The sequence below is a fragment of the Bactrocera dorsalis genome, chromosome 1, assembly GCF_023373825.1.
Source record: "Bactrocera dorsalis isolate Fly_Bdor chromosome 1, ASM2337382v1, whole genome shotgun sequence".
In the NCBI taxonomy this organism is placed as follows: domain Eukaryota; kingdom Metazoa; phylum Arthropoda; class Insecta; order Diptera; family Tephritidae; genus Bactrocera; species Bactrocera dorsalis.
In genome coordinates, this window is record NC_064303.1 from 101180183 (window position 1) to 101207548 (window position 27366).

The 27366-nt window shown below is 38.5% G+C and overlaps 1 protein-coding gene across 1 annotated transcript in view; it reads left to right on the plus strand.

Annotated features, from left to right (window-relative positions):
• The window catches only part of LOC105231249 (uncharacterized), a 215760-nt gene that overhangs the window by 109364 nt on the left and 79030 nt on the right, over nucleotides 1-27366 (plus strand). The window contains exon 10 of the mRNA XM_049460970.1: nucleotides 14938-15104. Coding sequence (XP_049316927.1) covers nucleotides 14938-15104 — 167 coding nt within the window. The remainder of the gene's footprint in view (nucleotides 1-14937; nucleotides 15105-27366) is intronic.

Consider the following 27366-nt stretch of genomic DNA (forward strand, 5'->3'; position numbering starts at 1 on the left):
GATGTTGTCATCGTCCATGCCTCTACACCATATAACAGGACTGGGATGATGACTGATTTGTAGAATTTGATCTTTGTTCATCAAGAGCGGACTTTACTTCTCAATTGCCTACTCGGTCGGACGTAGCACCTGTTACCGCGTAATACGATACTGGTTCCAGGATGGAGAACGTTATCTCGACTTTGAAGTTACGAGTTCCTTCTCGGTTTAGTTCTGCTGCTCGAATTATTTTCTCCAGAAGTAGGTAGAAGAAGTTGCTCGAAAAGGAGTTGCCCTGCTGAAACCTCATTTGGTATCGACCGGCTCGGAGAGGTCATTCCTGATCTTGGCGGAATTTCTCAACGTGAGTTTACACACCCGTATTAGTTTTGCGGGGAAACCATATCCAGACATGGGGGCATAAAGGCAGCTCCTTTTGGTGTGTAAAAAGCAGCTTTGAAATCGACGAACAGGTGGTGTGTGTCGATTCTCTTTTCGGAAGTCTTTTCCAAGAGTTGTCACATGGTGAGTGTCTGGTCAGTGGTTGATTTTCTCGGCCTGAGGCCACAATGGTAAGGTCCAGTCAGTTTGTTGACAGTGGGCTTTAGTCTTTCACACAGTCTGTTCGAAATGACCTTATATACAATGTTGAGGAGGCTTATCCCACGGTAGTTGCCGTATGGTAAGTATGTTGACTCCCTTTTTGTAGATCGGGCAGACTTAAACTCCAATCGTTGTTTCGTTCTCCCGACGGGAAATTTCTATTCGAACTTCTTCATGGTCGGGCAAGGGAACGTCTGCGTCATCGATTGGGGAAACGGGTTCAAATTCTCCTGGTGTTGTACTCTGGCCATTAGTCACTAAATCACCTTTACAAGTACTTAATTCTGATCACTCAGTTTCTATGGCAGCTATATCATATAGTAGACTTCGAATATTATCACATGTTCTTAAACAACAACCTGCGCAAAGTTTGTAAAGATATCTTTTGAAAAAAAAAAATTTTTCATACAAATACTTAATTCTCAACGTTCATTTTGCATGGCTACGCTATGTACTATAGGGTATAAAAACTGCGAATAACACGAACGCACAACAATAAAGAGTCAGAAACAAAAAAAAATCAAAACTTGCACACCATACCACTCGTAGAAAACAAATTTTCTAGAAATAAGCTTGTCACTCGTAAGCCAAACTGCGGCAGACAGCGGCGCTTGACAGGCGAGGAACGTGAAGACGGAGGCAGCTAAGGTGTATACAGTGCTAAGTGCTACGAACATACACGAGCAATCGCTTGATCTCAATTTGCGCCTTCTACTTGCTCATATCCTCACTTTTTAACCTCTCTCTCTACCACTTGCTCTCCCCACACGCCACTCGTCAAGTCAGAGTTGTTATTAAGCAGCTATTGATGCATTGACAAGAAAGTTTGCCAACGGTAATAAAGCATAAACCTTACGGCGTCAAAATGCAACGGTTGTTGTGAGTTAGTGCGCCATAACGGTAGTTGTGCGTGGTTGAAGCTGGCGTCGACTGGGTAAAATGAGTAGTTTGCGTGCCAGCAAGTTTCTTAATCAACTCAAATTACCTGGCATGCATACTGGCAGCGTCACTCAGCAGATAACGGTGCACACTCAAGTGTGAAATGCATGAAAATATCCGTTATTATTTTAAATGGCTTGCTATTAAAAGTATTTAAAAGTGTGAAAAGTTGTTAAGCAACTTTTTCGTGTAGAAGCAGCGAAGAATTTTGCTTGAACTTACTTTATTGAGGTTATCTGCGCTTCTGCAAATTAATGTTGGTTTCCCAAATGCTACCAACAAAGTAAGGTGAAGCGAAAAACCATACCGGAGAGGAAAAGAAACTGTAATGAGAAGTTAAGGAGCTCCAAAGGAGGTTCACTTTTAGTCTCTATTGAGTGTCTAATCACAAATTCATAAATGGTACTTTCATGAAACTATTTACGGCGGCTAGGCGGTCGTCATTTCTTTGGCATCGATGATATTGGATCCTTAATTATTGATAATCCTTATAAGAGTACTGTCAGCTGAAGGCCAGTGATTACGATTCCTCAAATATCTGTTCAAGTTATGTCGACCTTTTACAAAGCTGGGTATATGCTCATCTCCATGCTGCAGTCTTAGAACATGTTATCGCATTCCATTTGTTCTACTCTCTTTGGAACTGTGCTCAGTTATATTTCATCCTTATTTTGCTTCCTTTTTTGTCGAATGTTCTTAAGGCCTTTCGCCTTACGTTGTTAAATCACAGCAAAAGCCATATCTTAAAATCATCTATTGAACTGCTCTTCTATAGTTAAACTCTTGATTCGGATATATGCTGTCAATAATTGGACCGTCCGAAGGAAGGAATCGCCCAAAAAAGGCCATCTTTGGCCAATAGAAGAGAAACTGTGCTCCATCACGCACCGATTGTTAGTCGTGCAGCTTGATTGGAAGATTATTCTGCATCCACTTATAGTCCGGATACAGCACCAAGTGATTATCATCGGTTCATATCTATCAAAAATTATTTTTCTGGTGCAAAATTCGTCACAAGAAAAGTTTGTAAGAATCGACTTTCCCAGCTTTTTATCTTTAGAGACCGGAGTTTTCACGAGAGTTTGATTATGAACTTAAATTCAAGGCGCGTAAGGTGCTGGAAATGTCGTCCCATAGTTCCCTCATACCGAGTCGCTAAAGAGTGCTCTCAGACAGCAGCAATGCAAGTCGAGAAGAAAGTCATTCAGCTCTCAGGAGTGAGCACAGCTTCTCGATGTCGAGCCTTCCTTGTGTTTGTTGACGTGCGTTTTTTCTGCACAGATGCGGGTGCGTATCTTCGCTTTGATGCGGATTGTGGTTAGACGTTCATCCACCGGAGTGATTGCTCGTACTCAGCGATAGAGTCCTAAACCGAATTTTCGCTCTTTTATATGGCCATTGAAGTAAATGCCTCAAAGACCTACTCGTCTCAGTCATTGTCCTGTCCATTGCATTTCTTGCACACATGGCTCAATCCACTATTTGTCATTATATTCTTAAAATAATCTCGGGCAAGTAACCGCCGTGGCTGACACAACTAAATTCCGAATATTTTCATCGAAGGATTCAATTATCTCGAACTTATCTTCCTAGACAAGCATGACCATACAAAAAGTAGTCCAGCGTTGTTAAATCACACGATCTTGGAGACCACACCAAAAGTTTCTTTCATTAAATTAAATCTTTCGTTGGCTCTGTGGTATGTAGCGCCATCTTGTTGGAACCAAAGGTCTTCCATATCAACATCATTCAAGTCAGACACGAAAAAGTCATGATTAATGGCTCTGTAGCACCCCCATTTATATGTATTTTTGAAGAAATGTGAACCAACGATTCTCTCTGTCCATAGAGCAGATCAAACCGTGACTTTTGAGGATTTAACGGCGTCTCAACAACGGCTCTGGACCATTATCAATTCAAATGCGACAATTTTGTTTGTTGTCGTACCATTCAACCAAAAATAAGCTTTGTATCCTGAACTAAATTTTCTCGGAATTGGTAGCCATCTCGCTTATGTCCAAATGTGTGACGCGCTTGATAGTCGGTCGGATTAAATCTCGTAATAATGGATTTTGTAAGCCCTCAAATCAATCTTCTTCTGGAAAATCTTCCATAAAGTGGATAGGCACAGCTCCAATTGTTGTGCTCAATCAGATTTTTTTCGCTACTCTGTCCCACAGCAGCACTATCGTCTTCGTTGCGCACTGTATGGCCACTCTGGGGATGGTCATTGTTCACTAGAGTAAGCGTAGTGGAAACCCGATCCGTGGTTGTTCGAATTATCGGCCCTGCTGGGCGATTATGTTTGCCGAATATAGGAGGCAGCGCAAAGCGAACCAATTGGTAATAAATGGCACTAGTTGTTCCGTAGTAAGTCTATCCATTATAATATGCAAATCACACTAAGTATAGTTCAAGTAACGGCTGTCAAAAAGACCAACGCCGAAAAAAGTATTGATTCAATAAAATTTAGGTTGCTTCCATACTCCTCACATAAGTGAAAAGCTATTAGCAATAACAAAATATCCATCAGCTGATCAACAAAATATTTTTTGTTAGGTGCTAATTAATTAAAAATTAAATTATTCCCTTTAATGTTTGCTTAGTTTTAACTGAGCAAACAACTAATTTAATGAAAAGTGTCAACCAACAATTTTTAGCAATATACATATATTATATAATAATCAAATACATGGACCATGGCAACAGCAACAAAGTATATATAAATGAAAACGAGCGCTTCAATTGACAAATGGGAAAAGTTTAACGGTATCCCAAATTGAATTTGTTATTGTACTTGGCATTGACTTATTGAAGCATAATCCCATCAGAGGAAATTAGCATGCATCTGTACGCGGTATGTGCGTGAGTGGGTGCTTAAAACTGATATATGAGTGCTTGTGCGCCGTATAATATCTTTATATAATAAATCGCGAGCTAAAGCTTCAATATTAATACGCGAATTGAAAAGTCGTTTATCAGATTTGGCATTTGCCATTTGTCCGTCCCAACGCGTGTATCCAAAGCTGATGTATGCAAAAGTGCAACCGCTTTTAAGCCATACATACATACATATATATGTCTGTGTGTGCAGTTTGGAATATGAGCACAACAACAACAATGCATCACAGTTGAATAAATCGAAACTTTGAATTGGCCACTTAGCTGCATTTCATGGTTAATTAGCACAGTACGTGGTTGGCATGCAGCAACACACATACACACATGCCATGTATTTGTGCACACACTCACACTATTTGCCGAATGGAGTGCGCGACATGAGAGCGCTTGCGGTTAAAGCCACCGCTGGCCTTTGCCACAATTCGATATCCGCCCACTTAAATGCGTCGCGCTGGCATGAGAACCACTGCCAGGCAACTGCTCGCGATATACATTGTAGTGCTGCGCCTACACACACACATGCATACGCATTTAACGAAATATTGTACGCACTTTCGCTAAGTGAAATTAATGCACGTAATGCACAACTAATGAAAACTATTGTAGAATACAACTACACATGCGCACAGTCGTAGCCGAGCAGGAAATCGGAAAGCGTAGGAGATGACGATGAACTAGTGCTTTGGATAACTAGTTAGTGATCTGTGAAGTTTAAAAAAAAAATGTAGAAAGCATGGCTTCTGGTCCAGCGTATTGACTTTTTTTCTAGTTTTTCACCGATTCCGGCAGGGAATATTATACTCGTATATTAATGCCACTGGAGTAGTTCCAAGGTGTTGTAGCATCTTTTTAACGATGATCCCTCAGTTTTTGAGATATCAATCTGAAAATTTCCACATATCATTTTCTTCCTAAATTACTGTTCATATGTCGGAACCATCGATTTCGAACTACTATAGCATATAGCTGTCATACAAACTGACTGATCGGAACCAAGTTTTTGTATGGAAAACTTTTTCATTCGAAGAGATATCAACACGAAATTTGGTATGGATTACTACCTAAGATAATAGAGTAATCTCCGAAGAAATTGCTTCGATCGGACAACTATAGCATATAGCTGTCATACAAACTGAACGATCGGAATCAAGTTTTTGTATGGAAAACTTTTTCATTCGACGAGATATCAACACGAAATTTTGAATGGATTACTACCTAAGATAATTATGCAATTTTCGAAGAAATTGTTCCGATCGGATAACTATAGCATATAGCTACCATACAAACAGAACCATCGAAATCAAGAAATTTAATGAAAGGTTTTTCATTTGATGAGATATCTTCCCGAAATTTGTTTTGGACTAATGCCTAAAGCCATTGTGCAATCTCGAAAGAAATTGTTCCGATCGGTTAACTATAACATATAGCTCCCATACCACCTGAACGACCGGAATCAATTGCTTGTATGGAGAACTTCTTTAATTCTGAAGGCATTTATATCTTCAGTATATTTTATCTTCCTTTACTTCTAACAACTAGAGACAGATAGATAAGCAATTTATAAACGTTCTTAGAGAAGATAAGCATTTATCACTTATTATCGATAGCGCCGATATATCAAATTTTTTAAAGCAATATTTTTCCCAAGCAATAACACACCAACTGCGAGTTGTTTGGTCTCGCATAATTATTTTTTATCATACTCTTAGTTTTACCAAACAGGTATCAATATTTAACTTGTTGGAATTCATCATAAGCCTCGCGCTGACTTTTAGCGCTATCGGTGACCGACTCTTCAATGCATATTGTATGCGCTGCGGCAATTCAATCGCAACGTTGCAGCATTTTCAGTTCTCGCATTTCATTTTCATTATTCCACCTTTTATAGCGTGCCAGTTAGCGCACCGGCAGGCAGGCCACCGCTTCGTGGTTGGCGGTTGGCAGTCAGTGGTCGCAATTCGCCAGTAGTCACTGCATTATTATGGCCGAACTCGTCCGAATTTTTCAAATTACTGTTGCATAACAGATGAATTCTTACTTGCAGCCTCCACACTCTCATGTGCTTGTATGGGTAGCTATTTCGTGTACATGCGTGTGTGTGTGCCTTGCTCTCTGTCATTTCGACTGCAGTATTGTGGTGTTGCATTGCTGCGGGTGTGGTTGGCTAATGTTTATGTATGTGTATGTGCCGTTCGGTGATAAGGTAAGCCCCAAGCTGGTCGCAGCTGACTTTGGTTGATTTTTGGCCACTGAGTGCTGTATATGTGTTTGTGTCAGTCATTAAGTAGTAAAAACTATTTATTCCAGCAGGAATTAATATTATAATAAGAGCATACCTACAAAGGGGGAACTAAGTGTCGATACATACATATATATATATATGTATATATGAATAGTTCCCAGCTTTCCCAGGTCAGTGGAATTTTTTGAACGAATTACTTTGTGAATATACTTAATAAAAAATATGCCGCAAACTGCTGTCGCACTATACACAACAATGTTTTTGTTAAATATCCCGTTTTCCCTGACCTTCAATCTAATTTATGAGCATCTGAGCTCAAGGTTTTTTATCTGGATTCACGCACATATGCTGAAGAAATGTCAAGTATAGTCTACATCGAAGATATGATCGGCATAATAAAACGTATAAATATTCTCTGGTCGAACAACAATATCCAAAGCTTGTTTTAACCTAGACGATGAATAGGAGGATGGAGTCATGTATAGAAGTTCACGTAAGTGAGAACAGTTCTCTGAATACCATTCACTTAGTGGCCAGAAACGATTATTTTACATTAGTTTCAAGCGGAGCAAGAGTTCCGGTCCTAGACCAAATATCCCCTGGGTAGCTAAAGAGCATCCGTTTGAAGGCGAGCTTAAGTGAGAAGGCGAACCAGACCCATTAACTTCGCGCATTTGTCCAACCAGATGAAAGCAGAACTAACGGCGTGGTGTCATCGGCATACGCCAGCAGTTGTACACTCTTATAGAAGTACGTACCTCCTTTTTTCATAGTTGAAACTCGAATTATTTTCCCCAGGAGTAGATGGAAGAGGTCGCACAATCGAAAGTCGCCTTGTCTGGAACCTCGCTTGGTATCGAACGGCTCAGAGAGTCCCTTCCTGATCTTGGCGGAGATTTCGTTTTTGCTCAACGTCAGCTTAGACAGAGTGGATACCAAATTCAGACATAGCGGTATAAAGTAGCTTTGAATTTGACGAAGAGGTAACCTTATCCCATGGTAGTTTGCACAGATTGATTGAGGTCTCTCTTTTCGGCCATGCTTTCGTCCGACCATATTTAACAAAGAAGTTGATACATGCACCTTGTCAGTTCTTCGTATTTGAATAGCCGTATTTGAATAGCTCGGCCGGCAATCCATCGTCCTCCGCCGCTTTATCGTTTTTCAGACAGGTAATTTCTATTCGAACTTCTTCATGATTGGGGAAATGAACGTCCGCTTCTTCGTCATCGATTGAGGAATCGGTTTAACCATTCCCTGGTCTTAAGCTTTCACTGCAATTCAGAAGGCCGGAGAAGTGTTCCCTTCATAATTTAAGTATGCTCTGGGCATCAGTCAACAGATCACCTCTGGGAATTCTACATGATTATGCTCAGTCTCGAAACCATGTACAAGTATCTTCACTGCAACAAGATAGTGGTCCGAATCAATACTAGAACCTCGGATCGAGCGCTCACCTAAAATAATGAATACGTGTCCAGCTTTCATTGATGTACTTCAAGAGCTAATAAAAGACATCTTTGGTCTCATCGTCCTTTCCCTCCGTCGGGGCGTGGCCGCAAATCTGCGATATGTTGAAGAACTTCGCTTCGATGCGGATTGTGGCAACCCCAACCACCAACCTACGACCATAAATGCCACAAAGACCTACTCCTTGACGTCAAAATACAAAAGAATGAATGCAGGATCTAGATATACTCCAACAAGTCCACTTTGGAGCTGAGACTTCAACATGCTAACATTTTTAAATAATCATGCAGCCCCTCAGCTCCACGTACAAATTCACAGTAAAAATTTTCTATAGCAAATTTGTTCATTTTAGTTCCAAAAATATAGCGCCATAACAAATGTCTTACTGCGGCTTTTCTTTGAATTACAAATTAATGCAATTTTTATGAAATTTTTTTTTTCCTTACACAACCACAAAAGCTGTGAATGAGCTGCTCATAGGCCGAACGAACCACAACTGCACTTTAGTAACGAAGTCACGTGCGCATGCGCAATTACCACTGGTGAAAGGCGAAATTCTACTCCCTTGGCAACCAAACACACACATACATACTCTGATGCTCAATACATAGACGATTTCCCTGCAAACGCAACTCTCAAGATAACTGCGAATACAGTTCTTCAACAACTCGACATCTGTAACTGTAAGCCACTTTTGCACTTCACCGAACAGATTTGTGCTCGCTTGTAATCTGTTTGCCGTGCACATGCACACACACACACATATGCACTAAATGAAAGCACTGAAATGAACACAATATGAAATGTAACCATTTAGACAATTCGTGTACAAACACTCACTCAAGTGGCCTCACGCATACTTAGATACATTTCTGTGCATATGCTCGGCGATATACTTGTACATAGTTGATAGGACTACTGTATCGTCTGTATGTAACCGTATATACATATGTATGGTCGCGTATTTGCCAGCATTATGCCGAAACAAGCTGGATTAGTTGGTTTACAAGTTAGCTGAACAACTCTTGAGCGCCAATAGAGTAGAACAAGAAGCAGCAATCACTTAAGTAAGCAGCCAAAGTATCCACTCAAACGACTTGAACACGCCCTACATATGTCTGTGGAAGGTTTCGGGTATTCTTCTGAAATCATTCACACAAACTCATTTGCGCGTCTACTATGTGAAAATAAAGTGTTTCGGTAAGTAGAGTGGCCAACTGACGACACAGCTCAGGTTATAGGAGACGCATTTTGAAACCATAAGGGCTAAAATCCTCTCATTATATTATATACTCTCTGAGTCACCCTGTGCTTCTAGTGAAGTTCATCAATACGAAAAATTTATCTTTACATCCTCCGAGATACTATTTAGAAACGCTCGGCCGATAGGAGCGATTTTTTCTATATGTGACCTGGTCTACGGAAAGGGGGCTTAGATGTCAAAAAATCAATGAGATAACGAGAAACTGACGAAACGAGTTATTTATTTTTAACAGCTGTTTCCCAAAAAACTAGTTTTCGCACGTTAGTTCCCTTTTCGTAGACCAGGTCACATATAAAGCTTTGCATTCGCTTAGAAGATATTCTATAGTCTGTTCTTCTTCTAGTTCCAGACAGCCTGCTGACATGTCTGCCCATCATATAGTGGCGTGTGAACACTCCTAATAAAGTTATTGAATGGCGCTTAGAGAACATTCCTCACTTGCGTGAACTTCTATACATCATTGCATCATCCTCGTCCTGTTTGACAACGGCGAATACTGCCGTCGATGGATCGATCGTCGACGATGACTTGAATGAGATATACGACGACAATGACATAGTTCAGCGAATTAAAGTTAGGTCTTGTCAGCCGTATGGATGAAAGCACTCCACCTCAAAGAAGAAAAATATGTGCGACCCATGTTCCATTCAACCACTTAATAGCCTGTTTGTCGATTAAATACTCTCAAGTAGGTAGAGGCGTATAAATTCCCACTTTATCGGGGCCTAACTGTAGGGTTGTGCCCGCCCCGGCTTGCTCATCTGCTTCACAGTTAACAAGAATACCACTATAATCTGGTAACCATTGCAGATTTATCGTGAAATAGGATATCAGATCCACCGAGAGGTCATGGCGTTCTTGCACTGTCTTTAATTAACTTTTAAGAGACTTTAGTGAGTTCAGTCTGTATACATAAATACATGTCTTGATGCGGTCACACTCTTCGTCAGAACAAAAAGGCTTTCTTTAGTTGACGTGATCACCGACTGGAAGACTTGACTGTGGTCTGGTAGTCGGAAGGTCCCTCAATCTAAAAGCTGACTTCACTTCCAGTTGCTTGATGTGGACTGTAAATGTAAAATAACGTTTAAACCCTGACCTGGAGTTATTCTAAGAGCCCTCCTGGGCTATTTTCAGTACCCTAGGGTCGAAGAAGATAAGAACTGTCTTATTTACTGGAAAGGAGATTAAGAAGGTATGATCTACCTCGATTATTTGACAATACTCATACGAATTAATGTTCTTTTCTTGAACGATAGTAATCGTACTGCTTCAGCAGTCACCCCATGTGACTCCTTTTTGAAACATAAAAGAGTTACTCACCATGTAGAAGTTTTAATCTAACGAGTAGGTTATCGCCTCTCCGGATTTCTACTCTGCATACGTTAGAAAACATATTTTTCAGACGAGTTAAAGAGATTAAAAAATCTCTGATTAAAGCGCACCGAGTGACAATGAGACCTTTTTAAAAAATTTTCGGTTTCTTTGGAGTCTAAGTACTTATCGGACTGTCCTTCTATCTTTATATATATAAATCTTCTGACCGTGTGTTTGCCTTGGGATTGCTCCTAAACGGATGGACCGATTTTGATGAAATTTTGTGTGTACGTTCAAGGAGATTCGGGAATGGTTTATATTTACAATTTGGTCCACTGGAAAATGTTTTTTAAATTATTTTTTAATTTTTAATCAATTTTTAAATTTGAAATGTTTGACGATAGATGGCGCTATACGCGCTCCCATCGCAGTAATCCAATATCTTCAAACCTTAAATTGGTTGTAAACGTGTATTAAACAAAACGATGCCAAAGAAAAAGGGCGATATCTGTGGATCCAAGTTTTTATCACATCGCTTAATATCTATAAAAGAAAGTGATGTTAGTTACTAAGCTTATAACTAGAGAACGCCTGGAACCGATTTCGGTGATTATACCAATTCGGATAGGTCTCCGCCCAAACAACGAGAATATTTTTTTTTAGGATAATTCCAAAAGTATCTTTTTCCCATAAAACATTTTTGTATGTTTTGTTTTTCAATATTTTGATTTGTAATTATTTGAATAGTTCAATTTCGGTCGCTTGCTTTTTTATTTCGGCTATTGAAAAGAAAAATTATTCAGTGAAAAACTTTACGTGCGTTTCACACAAAGAGGTCATTGCAGATTGAAATTTGTTACGAAAGCCACGAAGAGGTCGCCCTAATATCGGTCCATCAAAGCATGGCAGCCAAAGGCAAGGCAAGGCAAGAAGTACTCCCAGGATGCGGTGACATACGTGCGGAATTATGGATCGCGGTCAATAAGCAAGCGATCGTCACGATTTCACAGCACGACTTTTCAAACAACAGTTACGATGTTTCATGGAGTTTATCTTGGAGTAGGGTAGGTATATGTGGTACTGTTAGATGCTAAATGTACTCTGTTGAGTAGCAAAAGAGAGGTTTGCCGCACGTACATATCTTCTTTGGATGGTGGATGGTTGTCAAAACACCAGATCAAATTGATGAACTCATTTCTGCGGAAATTAATGATGCAGAGAAAGATCCAGTATTATATGAAGTGACGAAAACCAACATGGTTCATGGACCTTGCGGACACCACAATCACACTTCGGTCTGTATGCCTGACAATAAATGCGCGAAACATTATCCATGTGCTTTTCTGAAACACAAGCTGGAAATGATGGATATCCACTCTATCGGCGTAAATATCGAAGTTAACAAACACATCAAAGTTGACAACACTGGGTCGTACCATATTCGCCACTATTGTCTAATTCACATTCAAAAGTCATGTGAATGTTGCGTATTGTAGTTTGGTGTAATCGATTAAAATGCGTTTGTAAATAACGTCACCATAGGGAAGCAACATGGCGGTTATTGGTTTTTAAAACGGACACTGTCGATACGTGAACTGAAATAAAGCGCTTTGTAGGATATTTCTTTTGCAATTCATGAACGTTTTCCGACTGTTGTGAGTCTCGAAGTTTAATTTGGGGAATGACCAAAGAGTCTATTTCAACCCAGATAATACAGTATAGTCAACAGAAACACCACAAGCAAACAAAATTAACATTAGCGAGTTTTTTTCTCAACTTCCGTCAGTGATCCGTTTGGCGAGAGCATTGCTCTATTCGAAATACGTTGATATTATACATGGATGCATCATCGAAGAAATTGTTACGCAGAAAACAGGGTCATCCAGTAGATGGACATCTCCAGGTGTGTTCTCAACTAATGGCATTAGAATGAACTTACACAATCCACCCGAAAAACGAATGCCACTGAAGTTCACACACATTTCGCGATGATCAAGCCTTCAAATCCGCGTCTATGGGATAACGACTAAAAATTACATTGCCGAAAACATTTTACATTGCATACGCTAAGAATTGGAAATGGGTCAATACTGATTGATACTTCCCATGGTCTGATATCAAATCCCATATGCCGTTTATCAATTCACGAAAGATGGAACTCATCACGAATGTTTATACGAACATTGGCCAAACTGTCGTAAGTACGATTCCTTGAGTGTACGAGCAAATCTTAGCTGCCACAAATACCTATGTTGTGACTTAAAACTGGAAAAAAAAAAAATTCAAAGTCAAATTCCAGGAGACTTGCAATCATACAAATCGATCGATCGTCTGACAATGAAGACGACACCGTGAATTACCAGTGGAATTTGTAAATTCTTTGGAGAGGCCTGGTATGCCACCGCATCATCGCAATCTGATTGTGATGCACCTATCAAATATAAGGGAAAGAATGCTTGATTCTACGGATTTCTTTTGAGTTCTAACGATTTGCCAATTCGGTTCAAAAGTATTCCGTTTCCAGTGAAAATTGAATTTAAAATGACGATCAACAGAATAGTCGCATAGTGGGTGGCATACATTTGGAAATGCTATGTTTTTCACACGGCCAGATATACGTGGCGTGCTCAAGAGTTGGAAAACCATCTTCTCTGTACATTTACGCACCGAAAACAGAAACCAAAAAATTTTGTTTATCAAGCTGCGTTACATTGAAGAAAAATATAGACAAATAGCAAATTAATGATTATCAATAAAATATGAATTTTTGTCTTTTCATTTCAAAACACATAATTTCGCGCAGGACAACGGCTGCGGGGTCAGCTAGTGTATCTATAAATAAAGAAGACGAAGTGCGTTAAAAGAATGCCTTTAGAGGAGAGGGCCTTGAGCTTCTTTACCGATGGCTCAAAGCTTTGGAAGAAGGATGGTGGAGGAGTATATTATAAGGAACTCTCTCTATTAACTTCACCTTCAGACTAACTGACTATTTCAGTGTTCTTTTTAGCCAAGGCTGTTGCCATTAAGTTAGCGATAAATGCACTGTTTCGATTGCAGCCGCCTACAGAGAAGTGACTATCCACCCTGATAGCAGGGCAGCAATACTAGCCTTAGCTACCTAACTGTGTAGTCAGAGCTATTTCAAGAATTTCTTACCTCGTTATCAATAGCTTCAAGTCACCTTGTGATAAGACTAGTAAGGACCACCATCGGCTCTTTCCCTGTCGAAAAACCTTAAGATCAATTCTAAAATATCCAAAGAGCTCTTTGCCTCTAGGAAGCCCACTCCCTAGTCAAGCGCAGCCATTTCCCTATCGTCGTCCATGTTTTCAGGTTGGGAATCTTACCGGACCAGTTGCAGCTGCAGAAAGTGTATTGAGCAAGAAGAGGTGTGGATGTGGTTGTTCTCTTCAATTTTAAGCACAATGCGTCCAGTAAATGTTCATATCGTTAAGAAAGAAGGTTGCATTGCTAACTTAAACCAAAATAAATTTTGCTTTCAAGGAAGAAAAAATAATGACACTTATGTACATGCAACGTATAGAGAACAAAGTACCTTCAAGAATACGCAAGCACTCAATTTTTCCTCCATATTTTAGAAATTTAAGCCAGTCATGCTCAATACTAATGGTATTTTGTGCGCGTTCGCCTATATAGGTATTCCAATGTCAATCCAATCAAAGGCTCATATAACAAATACCGATGTAGACAATGAAATAACGGCACGTACGCAAGACACACACACATAAAAGCATATATAAACACACATACTTACACGCTTAACTGGGTCGCTATGTGCTTGTGTAAACAGGAACTCTCGGATACTTTAGTTACGTGGAAACTGTGTTGTGGACGAAAACGTGCAAGATTGCTGGCGGGCGAGGAGTAGAGGGAAACTTTCTTAGCAAATGTAAACTTTCAGCGCAACTGAAGTATAAACTCTTGCTTTTTTCACCGCTTACTATGGGCTATTTTAACTTATTGAACCACTGTACTATATACCACATATACGTATTTACAAGGCAGATGCTCAACACACATATATACACACACACTCAATTTTCATATATGAACTACATATGTGCAGCTCGTTTGTTGCATCTGCACACATTCCACGTGGCAACGCCGACATGCCGTTTGCATTCCTTTTTCATTACACACAATACTTTTACTCGGTTCTTACATAACCCGTTATTCTATTGTGCATTGTCTGGTTTTGCAGTTTGCCAAACGGTCACATCAATATTATGGCCTTCGATCGCATGGCGGCCATTGTTGGCGCCTTCACCAAGCACATGCATGCCGTTAAGTCGCCAAACGAAGCACCACCTGGCGAGTATAAGACCTTCTGCCAGCACATGCAACGCTCATCGAAATTGAGCGAAACGGGTAAGTCAGCTAAAGCGCTTATAAACTTTTATATAACAGTAACTGCATATATATGTAAGTATGTATATGTTAACTGAAGTATTTAAAGTCTATATTTAAAGAAAAATGAAGAGAGTTGAAAGAACATTAAAGACATTTGTGACTATTTAATATTGGAATTTAATTTGAAAAGTTTAAACTATCTACTGTTAAAGAGAAAAGTGATGGTGATAAAAACTAATATTAATAAAAATTTAAAAAATACAAAAGCAAAAATAAAAAGAAGAGAACAGAAACCTTACAGGTGTATTTTATAGCATAAAAGGGTATACAAAAATATTTGTTTTGATTTTGATTGATCAGTTTGTATGGCAGCTATATGCTATAGTAGGCCGATCTGAACAATTTCCTCAGAGATTATAGCGCTGTATGATACAAAAGCCAATACTAAATTTCGTGGAGATATCTTATCAAATAAAAGGGGTTTCCCTACAAGGTCTTGACTTTGATTGATCAGTTTGTATGACAGCTATAGGTTATAGTGGTTCGATCTTCACAATTGTCTCAGAGATTACAGCTTTATACAGTATACAAGTACTGTACTAAATTTCGTGAAGATATCTTATCAAATAAAAAAGTTTTCCATACAAGGACTTGACTTTGATCGAACAGTTTGTATGGCAGCTATATGCTACAGTAATCCGATCTAAATAAAACGATTGGAGATTAAAGCGCTGTCTTGGATTATAATCTGTACCATATTTCGTGAAGATATCTTATCAAGTAAAAAATTTTTTCATACAAGGTCTTGATTTTTATTGATCAGTTAGTATGGCAGCTATATGCTATAGTGGTTCGATTTTAACAATTTTCTCATAGATTATAGCTTTGTACAGAACAAAAGTCTGTGCTAAATTTCGTGAAAATATCTTATCAAATAAAAGGGTTTTCCTTTCAAGGACTTGATTTTGAACGAGTAGTTTGTATGGCAGCTATAGTCCGACATCAGCTGTTCCGACAAATAAGCAGCTTCTTGGAAGGACAAAGCTGTTTGCAAAAATTTCAAATTCGTTGATAGTTGGATAATGCTGATGGACACTGTGTTATAGGGTCTCCGACGGCATCTTCTAGGTGTTACAAACTTTGGCAAGATTATAAATATAACCTGTGAAAGGTATAAAAATAATTAACAGCACTTAAAATATTAAAAATATATTACATAGTAATAAAGTAATGAAAGATACGTATTACTCTCTCTCTCTCCCTCTCTCTCTCTCATACTCCATTACTTACAACCATTTATTAAATTCCCACCAATATTATGGCTTTAAAGCGTTTGTAATCAATAAAAAAGTACCCTCGCGCACATTAAATGAAGTTAACGGTGTTTAAAATGCCTCAATAAGCCGTTTAGTTGCCCATTGACTGAATTGAACTGAACTGAGCAGCGCTGAGCTGGTCAGAACATTAAATGGAACAGCTGAGCAATCAAGCGGCAAATAAACCTACTTATCGACACATTACATCGCAGTAACACACAGTTACACATACCTAACACACACACACACCTACAGAAAACACATAAACATACAACACGTATACGCAAAACACACATACAAACATAAAGGCAAGTGCTCATTCCCTTGGCACAGAGCGACAAAAGGAGTGCATTACAAGGCTGGCCAAAGTGAACTGGTTAAAGGGAACGAGCTAACAGCAAACACACCCGCATACATGCACATGTATGGCAACAACAACTTGGCCTCTGCTCAGTTTACTTCAAGCGAGAACTATAAAAACAACGATAACCTCAGACTAATGGTTGCGCAAAAATTTCCTAAGTGGTGTGGGAGCTGTTTAGAAAATTTTAATTGGTTCAAGCAACAAAAGCTGCCGGAAAGACTTCATATGTTGGCGTATGATTGCACTAAGTGCATGGAGTTAAGTAACGAAACGAAAATTACAGTGCACTAGTCAACAAATTTATGAGTTTTGGAAATGATTTTTAAGTGTATTTGATGTTTTAAAGAGTCTAAATCTGGTTAAGGCCCAACATATGGTTACTTGTCTAATTTTTTCCTTAAATAATTTTCCAGTAATTGAAATTTTTAAATCACACATTTTTTAAATATTGTGATATTGTTTTTAGATTTTCAAATTTCTAGATTTTTTTTCTTTTTTACTTTTTTAATTTTTATTTTTTTATTTATTTCTTTATCTATAGTTATGCCATCAAACTTATACTTCATTAACTTATTTACGTATAATTTTTGCATCAACTAGAAAAGCAATTCATGGGAGTTTTGTCAGTATTATAGCCCACACGCCATTCTCTGCTGACCAGTGTTGCCATAGAAAATTTCAATTCAGTTTTCTCTCTCAATATGTGGAAAGAAAAGCATGTGTGCTTATGAAAAGTTTAATTGAATTAACCAAATTTGTAAGCAACACTTTTTAATCAATTTCAGTTCATTATTCTCCATATTTAAGTTTTAAAGGTTTAAAAGAGAGTAAAATGATTGATTCTTTTGTGCATAGACATATAGCATACATAGATGGCATGAGAGTTTTAAGGAAAAATATTCTTTGGAAGGAATTCGATTTCCTGTCGTGTTTTCCACTCTTACAAAATAGAGGTTTAGATTCGGCAACTCATTCATTATTTGATTCATTATTCGATGAATTGAAATTCCTATTCTGCTAGGAACATGTCAAGGATAGGTTAGGTTAAGTTATAAAACTGATCCCTCAGCAAGGCGGAGGTATCCCACTTAAACTACTATTATGTACGCTTCATTTTAAAGTAATTTGTATGAGATCCTATAGTTGGTTCTCAGCTATCGACAAAAATGTCCTGAACCTATCACAAAACCTGCTTGGGTGTTTTATTTCTATTTCGGCGATTTCACCTCGATGTCTAAGAGTATGAGATCCGGGCATCATATAAAGTTAAACATTTGGCAAAAACCGGACGTTTGAGGAGAGAGTGTTGAGATAGAGTCTATCACATCTTCTTCCAAACAGCTGATGCAGCTGGTGTCCTATAAGATATTCAATTTTACTGCATGTATACCGATCGGACAGTATCCAGTTAGAAGAGTTCGCTTAACCTCTTACGATTTATCCTGCGTTGGAGCTACTTTGCGGCAAGACAGCTGCTGGAAGTTAATCAGTCTAGATCAGTAGTGAACCACAAGAAGCCAACAAGGTCCGTTCTCACTTCGCATTTATTGAGACTGAAGTAATTGCCATAGAAAATTCCACATAGTTCCGTGCAATACCGCTGGGTCAGACAACCAAACCAACTAAGTATAAAATAACTCGACACTAGAGTTGAGGAGTCTAGACATCCTTTCACTAGTCTGGAGCGCACAGTGAGCGAATATCTCAGGAAACTGCGCTACGGATCCCTTGAAGGTATATGAGCGGAGTAGCGAAAACAAGAACAAAGCTCTACGCTCTCGTCGTGCAAGTATTTTGGATTGAAATCAAAGTGTGCGTGGATTGGAGAGTTCCCAGGCATCTAAGTACGCAGATTCTATGACTCTTAGGGCAGCTATCACGGCCATATAGTTACAAGCGGATATGACCACTGTTGCAACAAGATATTCAGTGTTGTAGCTGGTGTGGCTCTTGGTGCGCCACAAAAACTGATGAGAAGAGCCCATTGAACACTAGTCAATTTTTTCGCGAGTTTAGTTTTTTTCAAATGATGGAGCCATGTATAGAAATTCCCGCTAATGAGGAAAATTCTCTGACCACCATTCACTTGGGAGTGGCCAGAAACGATTATTTTACATATGACTCAAGCAGTTCACGACTTCCGATCTTAGACCAAGTATACTCTAGATAGCCAAAAAAAAAACTTTTGGCGAGCTAAAGGAAGAAGGCTAAACATTCCTCTTCAGGGTTTAGCGCTGGTTTTAGAACCCGCCACGGAAAAAATATTCCCAATGAAAGGAAGAAAACGACCTTAATGTTGTAAACTCGGTTATAGCCGCATAAGCGATGTCCACGCAAATAAAGAAGAAGAAAAAGCTTTTTCAGCGCCTTCCACCATACAATTCGTGGATCATTATAGGGTCATCTATAGTTTCATGGAACTTGAGAACCACCTTTGATAAGAGTTCACATCTTTTGCCAATGGCTCCCTTGCAGGAGTATAGCCCAACCGATGCCTTTCTTGCTTTTTCCTCAATGTTGGGTTTTGAAGAGAGCTTCCTGTCTAGAATGAGTGCCAGATACTTGCTCGTAACCCTGTCAGCTGCGTTCCTTCCATTAAAACTAGTTCTGTTTTGCTATTATTTAAAAAGAGGCCGTTTTCGGCAGCCCAGTTTCTAGCGATTCTTAGGTATTCCTGAGCCAGCTCATACACAGCAGAAATTTTCCCTTAACCATGAGAGCTGCGTCGTATGCGCAGGCAATCATCCGGCAGCCGACTTTCTCAATCTTTTCCGGAAAGTTCATTGACAACCATGATCTAGAGTAGTAGAATTTTGTTTGTGGGGTAACCGTACTAACATTCCGTTGTGCCCGCGTATTACAATAAAAAGTTATTTCTTCAGTATTTCACATTAGGTATGAGCTTATTGGAAACAAATTCCGGGCCACAATAAGCTTGTCGAATGAACTTACAAATCAACAAGAAACTCAAATATCATCCACACACTCACACACATAAACAGTTCGTATGTATATGTTTTTATGTTTGTATGCTGAACATAAACCAAAAGAAGTTGCTCTGTTTTTATGTTCACAAGAGCGCTAATGCAAATTTTGATAATAAAGCTATAAACTTTATATAAATATGCAAACACAAACAGCAACAAAAACGCGGCATCAGCAAGCAGGCACACATGCACACGCAGCTGTCACGCAAACAACAGCAAAAACTGCAGCGATTGCAGGCAAGTGTTAACAGCAGTTTAAAAGCGTTTTTTGACAAAACAAATAAAGACCAAAAACCAAAAACAAAACAAAAGCAAAGCAACCACAAAATACAACCAAATTCACCAGCGAGCAGCGAACCACAAAAGCGGCGCTGACAAACAGCGTCTGGTTTATGCAACTGTTGCTATGGCTATGGCTGTTTTTGTCCTGGTATCCACTTGAGTGCGCGTGTATTTGTGTGCTGCATTTAAAACTGTTATAATTTAACGCAGAAATTAAATGGCACGAGCCGCAAAGACATAAGCAAGCAGCGGCACTAACTCTCACTTACATAAGTACACACACACAGCCATAAATGCACTCACACAAACACAATAGCCACAGCCACAGCAACAGCAGGATAACAACACTTGCCGGTCGGCGCAACATTAATGGCCATAACGATAATTGTCTGTCTGTCCGAACGAATGAATAAAGATATGCGCGTGGCTGTGCGTGTTCGCAAAACACTTTTCAGAGCTTCGCCATACATGTGTGTGTGTTTGTGTCCTAGTGTCCTTACGCTGGTCCTTGTGGGTATTAAAAATATTTTATTTGCATCTTTTAGATAATCCTCAGTGGTTAGGCTGTGCGACATAACAAGAATCAGCTGTAAAAGCGCACGTATTTGTTGTTTGTCTAAATTTAAATGGCTGGCAACATCATTTCAGTGCTGGAAAATATTTACGAAGCAACCTAAGGCATTAACTAAAATACTTTTCACTTGAAATTCGAAAAAAAGTCGAATTTTAATTTTTATTAATTTGAGTTAATGCCTTTTCATCTTGAGTCATAGGAATAGGATAGCGAAAGGTTTCTTTACAAGGACCTGTTTCTGATCGATCAGTCTGGGCTGATCAGGGCTGGGCATGCCCGATTTAGCTCATGCCGGTAATCATTTATGTGTATATGTCTATACGAGTATATCTAAATTTCTGTGTTTTATTTATTGTATGAAATCATAGTTGAAGCTTATGTTGAAAACCTTCGATTGTAGCCCTTTACTATCGCCCAGCCCCTAGAACCTCTGTCTCTGTCTTATTCACAAGAAGTGCGATAATAAGCACTCCAAAACAGAGCACTATTGGAGAGATTCTCCATTTTTGATCCATATTCGTAGGAGCACAATGCAATGATATACAGACGGCTCGGAACGATCATGCATCTTTCAAGCTAAGTTCTGAACCATTATTATTCGATTATTTTAGAGAAAAACTATAAATGTATAAAACTGCTTAACAGGATTTCCACTGTAAACAATAATGGAGCTAACCGATTTCCTGACGAAAGAAGGTGTGGCAACCAGTTCGAAAGTCGGAGAGGAAAGGGCCAGTAGAAGTCGAGATTGGCAACAAGTGTCTGGGCTTCGACAAACAAAATTTTTTTTCTGGGATAGTACAATCTAAAAAGATTCAAGGAACTAATCGTTCTTCCTAGAAACAAGTTAAGGAATTTTATACAAGACACTGCGGGCTGTGGGTCATGTACACATATTAGGCTACTGTTCCACAGATCAGTATCGCTTTTCGGCCAAAGAGCAGAGACACCAGATCTTATATTTCTGGATTTCCCCGCAATAGCTAGCTATTGCTAGTTGTATCCAGTGGGAGAACACATTGCAACCATTAATCCATGAGATTATCAAAATACGTCAATTCCTGGAGAACACACTTGACAAACAGATTTACGGCCGTTACCTTTTTGTCGAAATAACTGACAGGAACTGCCTATTTGAAGCCATGTCAGATTTGGTATCGCTGGATACTTCGTACGGTTATGCACATACCCATCAGCTTCATCAAATTTGGGAACGACCTCTCCGAGCTGTTCGATACCGGACGAGGTTTAAGACTAGGTGTCTATTGTAAAAGTAGAATGCTACTGGGAATACGCAGATTATATGGGCATAGTAAATTTTAACAAGAGAGCCGCCACACAGTATATTCTAGCCTAGAAAAAAAAGCCAGATAGTTTGGTTTTGTGGCGTAAGCGAGCAAGACACAGTACCGGAGGCCACACACAAAAGATGCCTCGCGTCTTGGAAACTACGACACTATTGGCAGCTAAAAAAAGTGAAAAACTTCAAAACAGCATGAATTCCAGCAAAACCAACAAATGTTATTTTGAGATCAATAGGCAATTAAGAAGCAGATGCCTTTCTCGACGAACAAAAATGATGCTCCACTAGTCTCACATCATTTCCCTCCTTGTCTGCTTTTGGGATATAGAAAAAGTGGGACCTCGCAAAGAATAGCGCCAAGTGGTTACATATTCTCGGTCCACACCGACCCACGGTTATGATATAGTTCAGTGCCCAGGAAGTAACTGAAAACCACCTGAAGCGAAGAAAAGCTGTTATAAGCGCAGCGGTAAACCAACTACACACCCCTTACGACAGCAAACTCCAGAAAACATTTATTGCCTTTTTTATAACGGGCGATCCAAGTAGAGGTACTTTTTTCCATAACCTTTTTCTGAAAGACCACGCGATGAGGCCTATTTCTGGCTCAATCGGTATGTAAACTAGCAAAATTGCCGCATTTGGAACGAAGAGCAATCTGAAGTGATTCAAAAGCTGATTTTTCATACAGAAAAAGGCAACGTTGTTGAACGTTGGAATTATCAGTCCATATTTCTTCAAAAATTATCCCGGTGAGGACGTAACTGACAATGGTCACCGTTATCGTGCGATGATAACCGACTATTTGATGCCTGAAATTGAAGTTCGTGATTTCGATCAGATTTGGTTTGAATAAATTGACGCCACGTGCAAAAACAAGTGATCAGCGATGAAATTCAAACATAATAGTGTGATATCACATCGTTAGACTGACTTTTTATGTGGGGATATGTACATAAAATCCGAAGTACTATATGTGGATGATCCCGCTTCGATTCAGGCCTTGAAGCAAAATATCACGCGTATCATTCGCCAGTTAACGGTCGAAATGCTCGAACGAGTCATCGAAAATTGAACACAAGGCTGGACCAACTGAGACGTCACGCAGTCAATATTTAAAAGAGATAATCTTCAAAAAATAAATGGCAAAAAAATGTTCTTTCAAATTATAATAAACATTCCCCACTAATTTTGGAAATGTCTTTGTTTTTTCTTGAAAAAAGTAAGGAACCTCGAAATGTATTACCCTTTATATGATGGTTTAAGAGATTATACTCACTTGCTAATTTCAAAAAATCGCTGGCTTTTTTTAGATATACCTCTAATTTATGTAAATGATTGTTAGCTGCTTAGATTATTCGCTGTCTTCAGCGTGGCTAAGGAAAATTTCAGCAAAACTTGAAATTTTCACAAGAATTTGAGACAATTTTATGCACAAAAGTCTTCCTCACCGGAGGTCCTCCAAGAGTACTTCTAAATGCATTACAGTATTAAAATTAAAATAAATTCTGAAAAAGTTCTCTATTTTCATTCGTTTATTTATTAAATCTAATGTGTGTCTAAAAAATATTGACAAAAAACGCGTTTATTCTGACTTGTAAGTGAGTTTTATCCCTGAAGTTTCTCATATTTTCCTAGAACACAACAATATCATTTGCAGCAGAATAAGCATAAATACAAAAATAAGTAAATTCCACTTTGATGTAACACAGATGTTCATTTAGTAATTGCGCAAATCCCCCACAGCGCGCTCAGCATCGAATATGAAGACAATGTTATTTTTAGCAAAGTCTGAGGTATTAATTTCACAGCAAATACGAAATGCACAAAAGGTAGCAAAGCACGCGAAAAACTCATTAATTTTACACAAAGCATAATTTCTGCGCTTCATTTGCTTTCCTGCTGAACTAAATAAAATGCATGTAATCGAGCGGAAATAAAATAAATGCCAAGCAGTTGTTGCTAACTTCATTACCATGACATAAAGCAAAGCGACTGAAAACAAAATGTTGTCAACATGTTGAAAGGAGTGAAGACGCAGTGTTGCATTCGAAGAAAACTGGAGAAAAACATGAAAGAAAGCAGCTGCGTCGAACTAAGTCAGTAGCAGCAGAGAAAAAGAAGCCAAAAATTGTCGTTTTCGCCAGCAGGCATAATAAATTAGCGCGTGACTCCACTCAGCCGCACCTTTGCATGCATTTGTGTGTGTGTGTGTAGAACCAATCATAATTTCGCCTAAATAATAAATTACATTTCTACCTAATTTCACCAGCGTCAGTCAGTCAAACATAATTTATGCAAAATGGAAATTTACGAAATTAAAATGTCAGCCATTAGCTTCGAGCAGCTAAGGCTATTTTTGGTTCACCACTGCGTATACGCAATCTTAAACGCATATTTGCTGTGCGCCTAGCAGCGCCGGCGGGTCACAATATGCAAAATTGCTATTTCCAAACGCGCAAGAATCTAATTATAAGCGTTACGCACACACCGACACACAAGCGACAGTTAGCAGCTCGGTGGCATGCCGCGCGTTGGCTATGCAGTGGCCAGTAAGCGAGCACGCGCGCGTTGAATAAAAGCATTTGGGGCATTTATTAAAATTAAATTAATTTTAATTATAGTCTATCCGCGGGCGCTGTACCATCTTTTATTACATATCTCTATTTACACTGTCTATTGAGGGAAATATAGAAATAACATAGCTTAATTAGTTTTGTATAATATGTCTTGACATTTTTTATGCGAAATTAAAGCTTCATGTGTCTGCGTGTCTGATTTCCAGCATTGCAATTAAATTTGTATTTACCGTTGTTCAACATAATGGAAATTTAATACAACTCATTATGTGCATTTGGGTAGACAAATAAGCAGTTGTTGAAGTGTGCTCTGGAACAATATTAGCTTGCACAAACAAAAATAGCTGCTTCCAGAAAATATTTTCTTACTTTACTTCACACTGTGTTCGCCTTGTTTTTTGCACACACGAACTTTGCGAATTTCAATTGCGTGTGGCATCGAAAACCACTTGCTCCGCATTTCTTACTTAATGCCTTTGATTTCAGTGCATTTGCTTACTTCGCTTTTTGCCTGCATTTCTCAGCTCATTTCTCTGCTGTTTCGCTCTCGTTCCGCCAGATTGCTTTTCAGCGTGCTTCTTTCGCCTCAGCTGTTGTACGTGCAGCGAAATTCCACACCAAATCGTGCAGCAAATTTGATTTCAACCCCCTCCCACCTCCCTTGACAGCCTGCTCAGTACAAGCAGAACAACAGCAACAACAATAATGGCAAGAGCACATGTCACTTGAGTACAAATTTGCTGGATTTGGCATGCAAATTGCATACAACAACGCACAAGTGTATATATGTACGCATTTATGCATGTGTGTGTGTGCGTGAAATTCTGCAAAAATATTGTAAGAAAATACATTAACCTTCTTGTCCTCCTTTGTTTACTTCTGATTTTGTTTTTTTGGTTGAACAGTGTCTCTGCCAGTGATGGCAAGTAAAACGGAAATTTAAAGAAAACATTGATTAAATACTTGGAAACTTGCAGGAACCGCCAAAAGTATGTGAAAGTACTTAAATCATTCTTCTTGCAAATCTTCAAGTAAATCAAATATTCACTAGCAGTTTGAGAGCTTAAAGTGGGCTGAGTAAATGCAACACTGGTGAATAATAATACACGAAAGATTTGAGAAACTGAACGTTGTGTTCTTAAAATGTTCGGCGGGCAGCTCGTAAGGGAGTCCTCACTAAAGCGTCTCTACTAAAAACTAACGAAAACTAAGTAGGTCTGGAGTTGCTCTATAATATGGGAGATATACTAGTATGTGCACACAAGCCGCTGAAGATCTTGAGTTATAATAAAAAAAAATAAAATTTTATTTAAATATTTTGTTGTGTCAGATGACCCGAAGAACTTCGATGAACTGGTACACGATTGATTGACCTCAAAAGATTGATTGAAACAACATACACAGCGCCTCAATTAAGCCTTTCGCTTTTGCTTTGCATTTTTTTTTTTCAATCTTTTTTTCTTAAGTAAATCTATTGGATATTTTAATAGTGCATTCAAATTTATTGGTCTCTCAGACTTTTTCTGGAGCATTCTTAAATCTTATATATGAAGAATGGATCAATATATTTTAGTCATTCGTGTGTCCAAGAGAAACACATATTTCCAATAGATGACTTTAATAATTTCAAAATTTCTCTCTCTCATTCTCTAAAACTTTTTCTCTCTCAATCGCTCTCTCAATTCTTTGTCTCTTTATATAAAACATTTATTTAATTTTCAATATGAATCGGATTTCCCTCACTCTCTTTCTTACATGTATTGACTTTCTTTCTCTCACTCTCTCGTATTCTCTGTTTGTCTTCTTAATATTTTAATTATTTATTTATTTTTCAATATTAAATTTGATATCTCTCTCCACTCTCTCACTTTCTCTGAGGTTCCCTCTCCCATACTTACACTCTCTGTCTCTCTTTTATATTTTAATTATTTATTTCATATTTGAAGTTAAATTATATTTCACTCTCTCTCCCTCTCGCATTTGAACTATCTGTGTGTCTTTTTCATATTTGATTTATTCGTACTACAGTAGAATCTCGATTATCCGGATCAAATAAAACCAGGGGTGTTCCGTATAATCGAAAATCCGGATAATCAATTTCAAAGCAAATCAAACAATATTTAAATTACATATAATAAAGTTATATTATGTAATAAGTTTTACAAGTGTAGTTTAGATAATATGTACGATATATAAAAACCGAGCTATAACGATACATAATGTATTCATAATGCCTATGTAATTTAAAATTTTGGTTGGAAATAACTTGTTATTGGTCTTTGACGTAAAGAATCACATCGTTTCATTCCGGCATGGGATCCGATTGACAATTAGAGCCGAGACGAATGAGTCCGGATAATCGGACATTCGGATAATCAATGTTCGGATAATCGGGATTCTACTGTACTTATAATGTTAAATCATATTTCGAGGTCCCTCTCAGTTTCTCTAACTTTCCCTGTCACTGTTATCTTTCTGTGTGTCTCTTTCATATTACAGTTCTTCATTTATTTAATTTTCAGTATTAAATCGGATTTCTTTGAACCCTATCTCTCACTCTCTCTAGCTTACTCTCTCACACTCGTTCGATTTTTCTGTCTTCGTTTCAAATTTAAATTATCTCTTTTATATATATTTTCAATATAAAATCGGCTTTCTCTCCCGCTCTCTCACTTTCTTTAAGTTTCTCTCTTCCACTCGCTTACATTCTATGTTTTCCTTTTAAATTTAAATTTTTCTTTTCATGTTCATAGTTAAATTATATTTCGCTCTCTCTACTCTTTCTCACTCTCTATTAATTTCTCTCACTCATTTTCAGTTTCTATCTGTCTATTTTATAATATAATTATTTACTTAAAATGAGATCATATTTCGT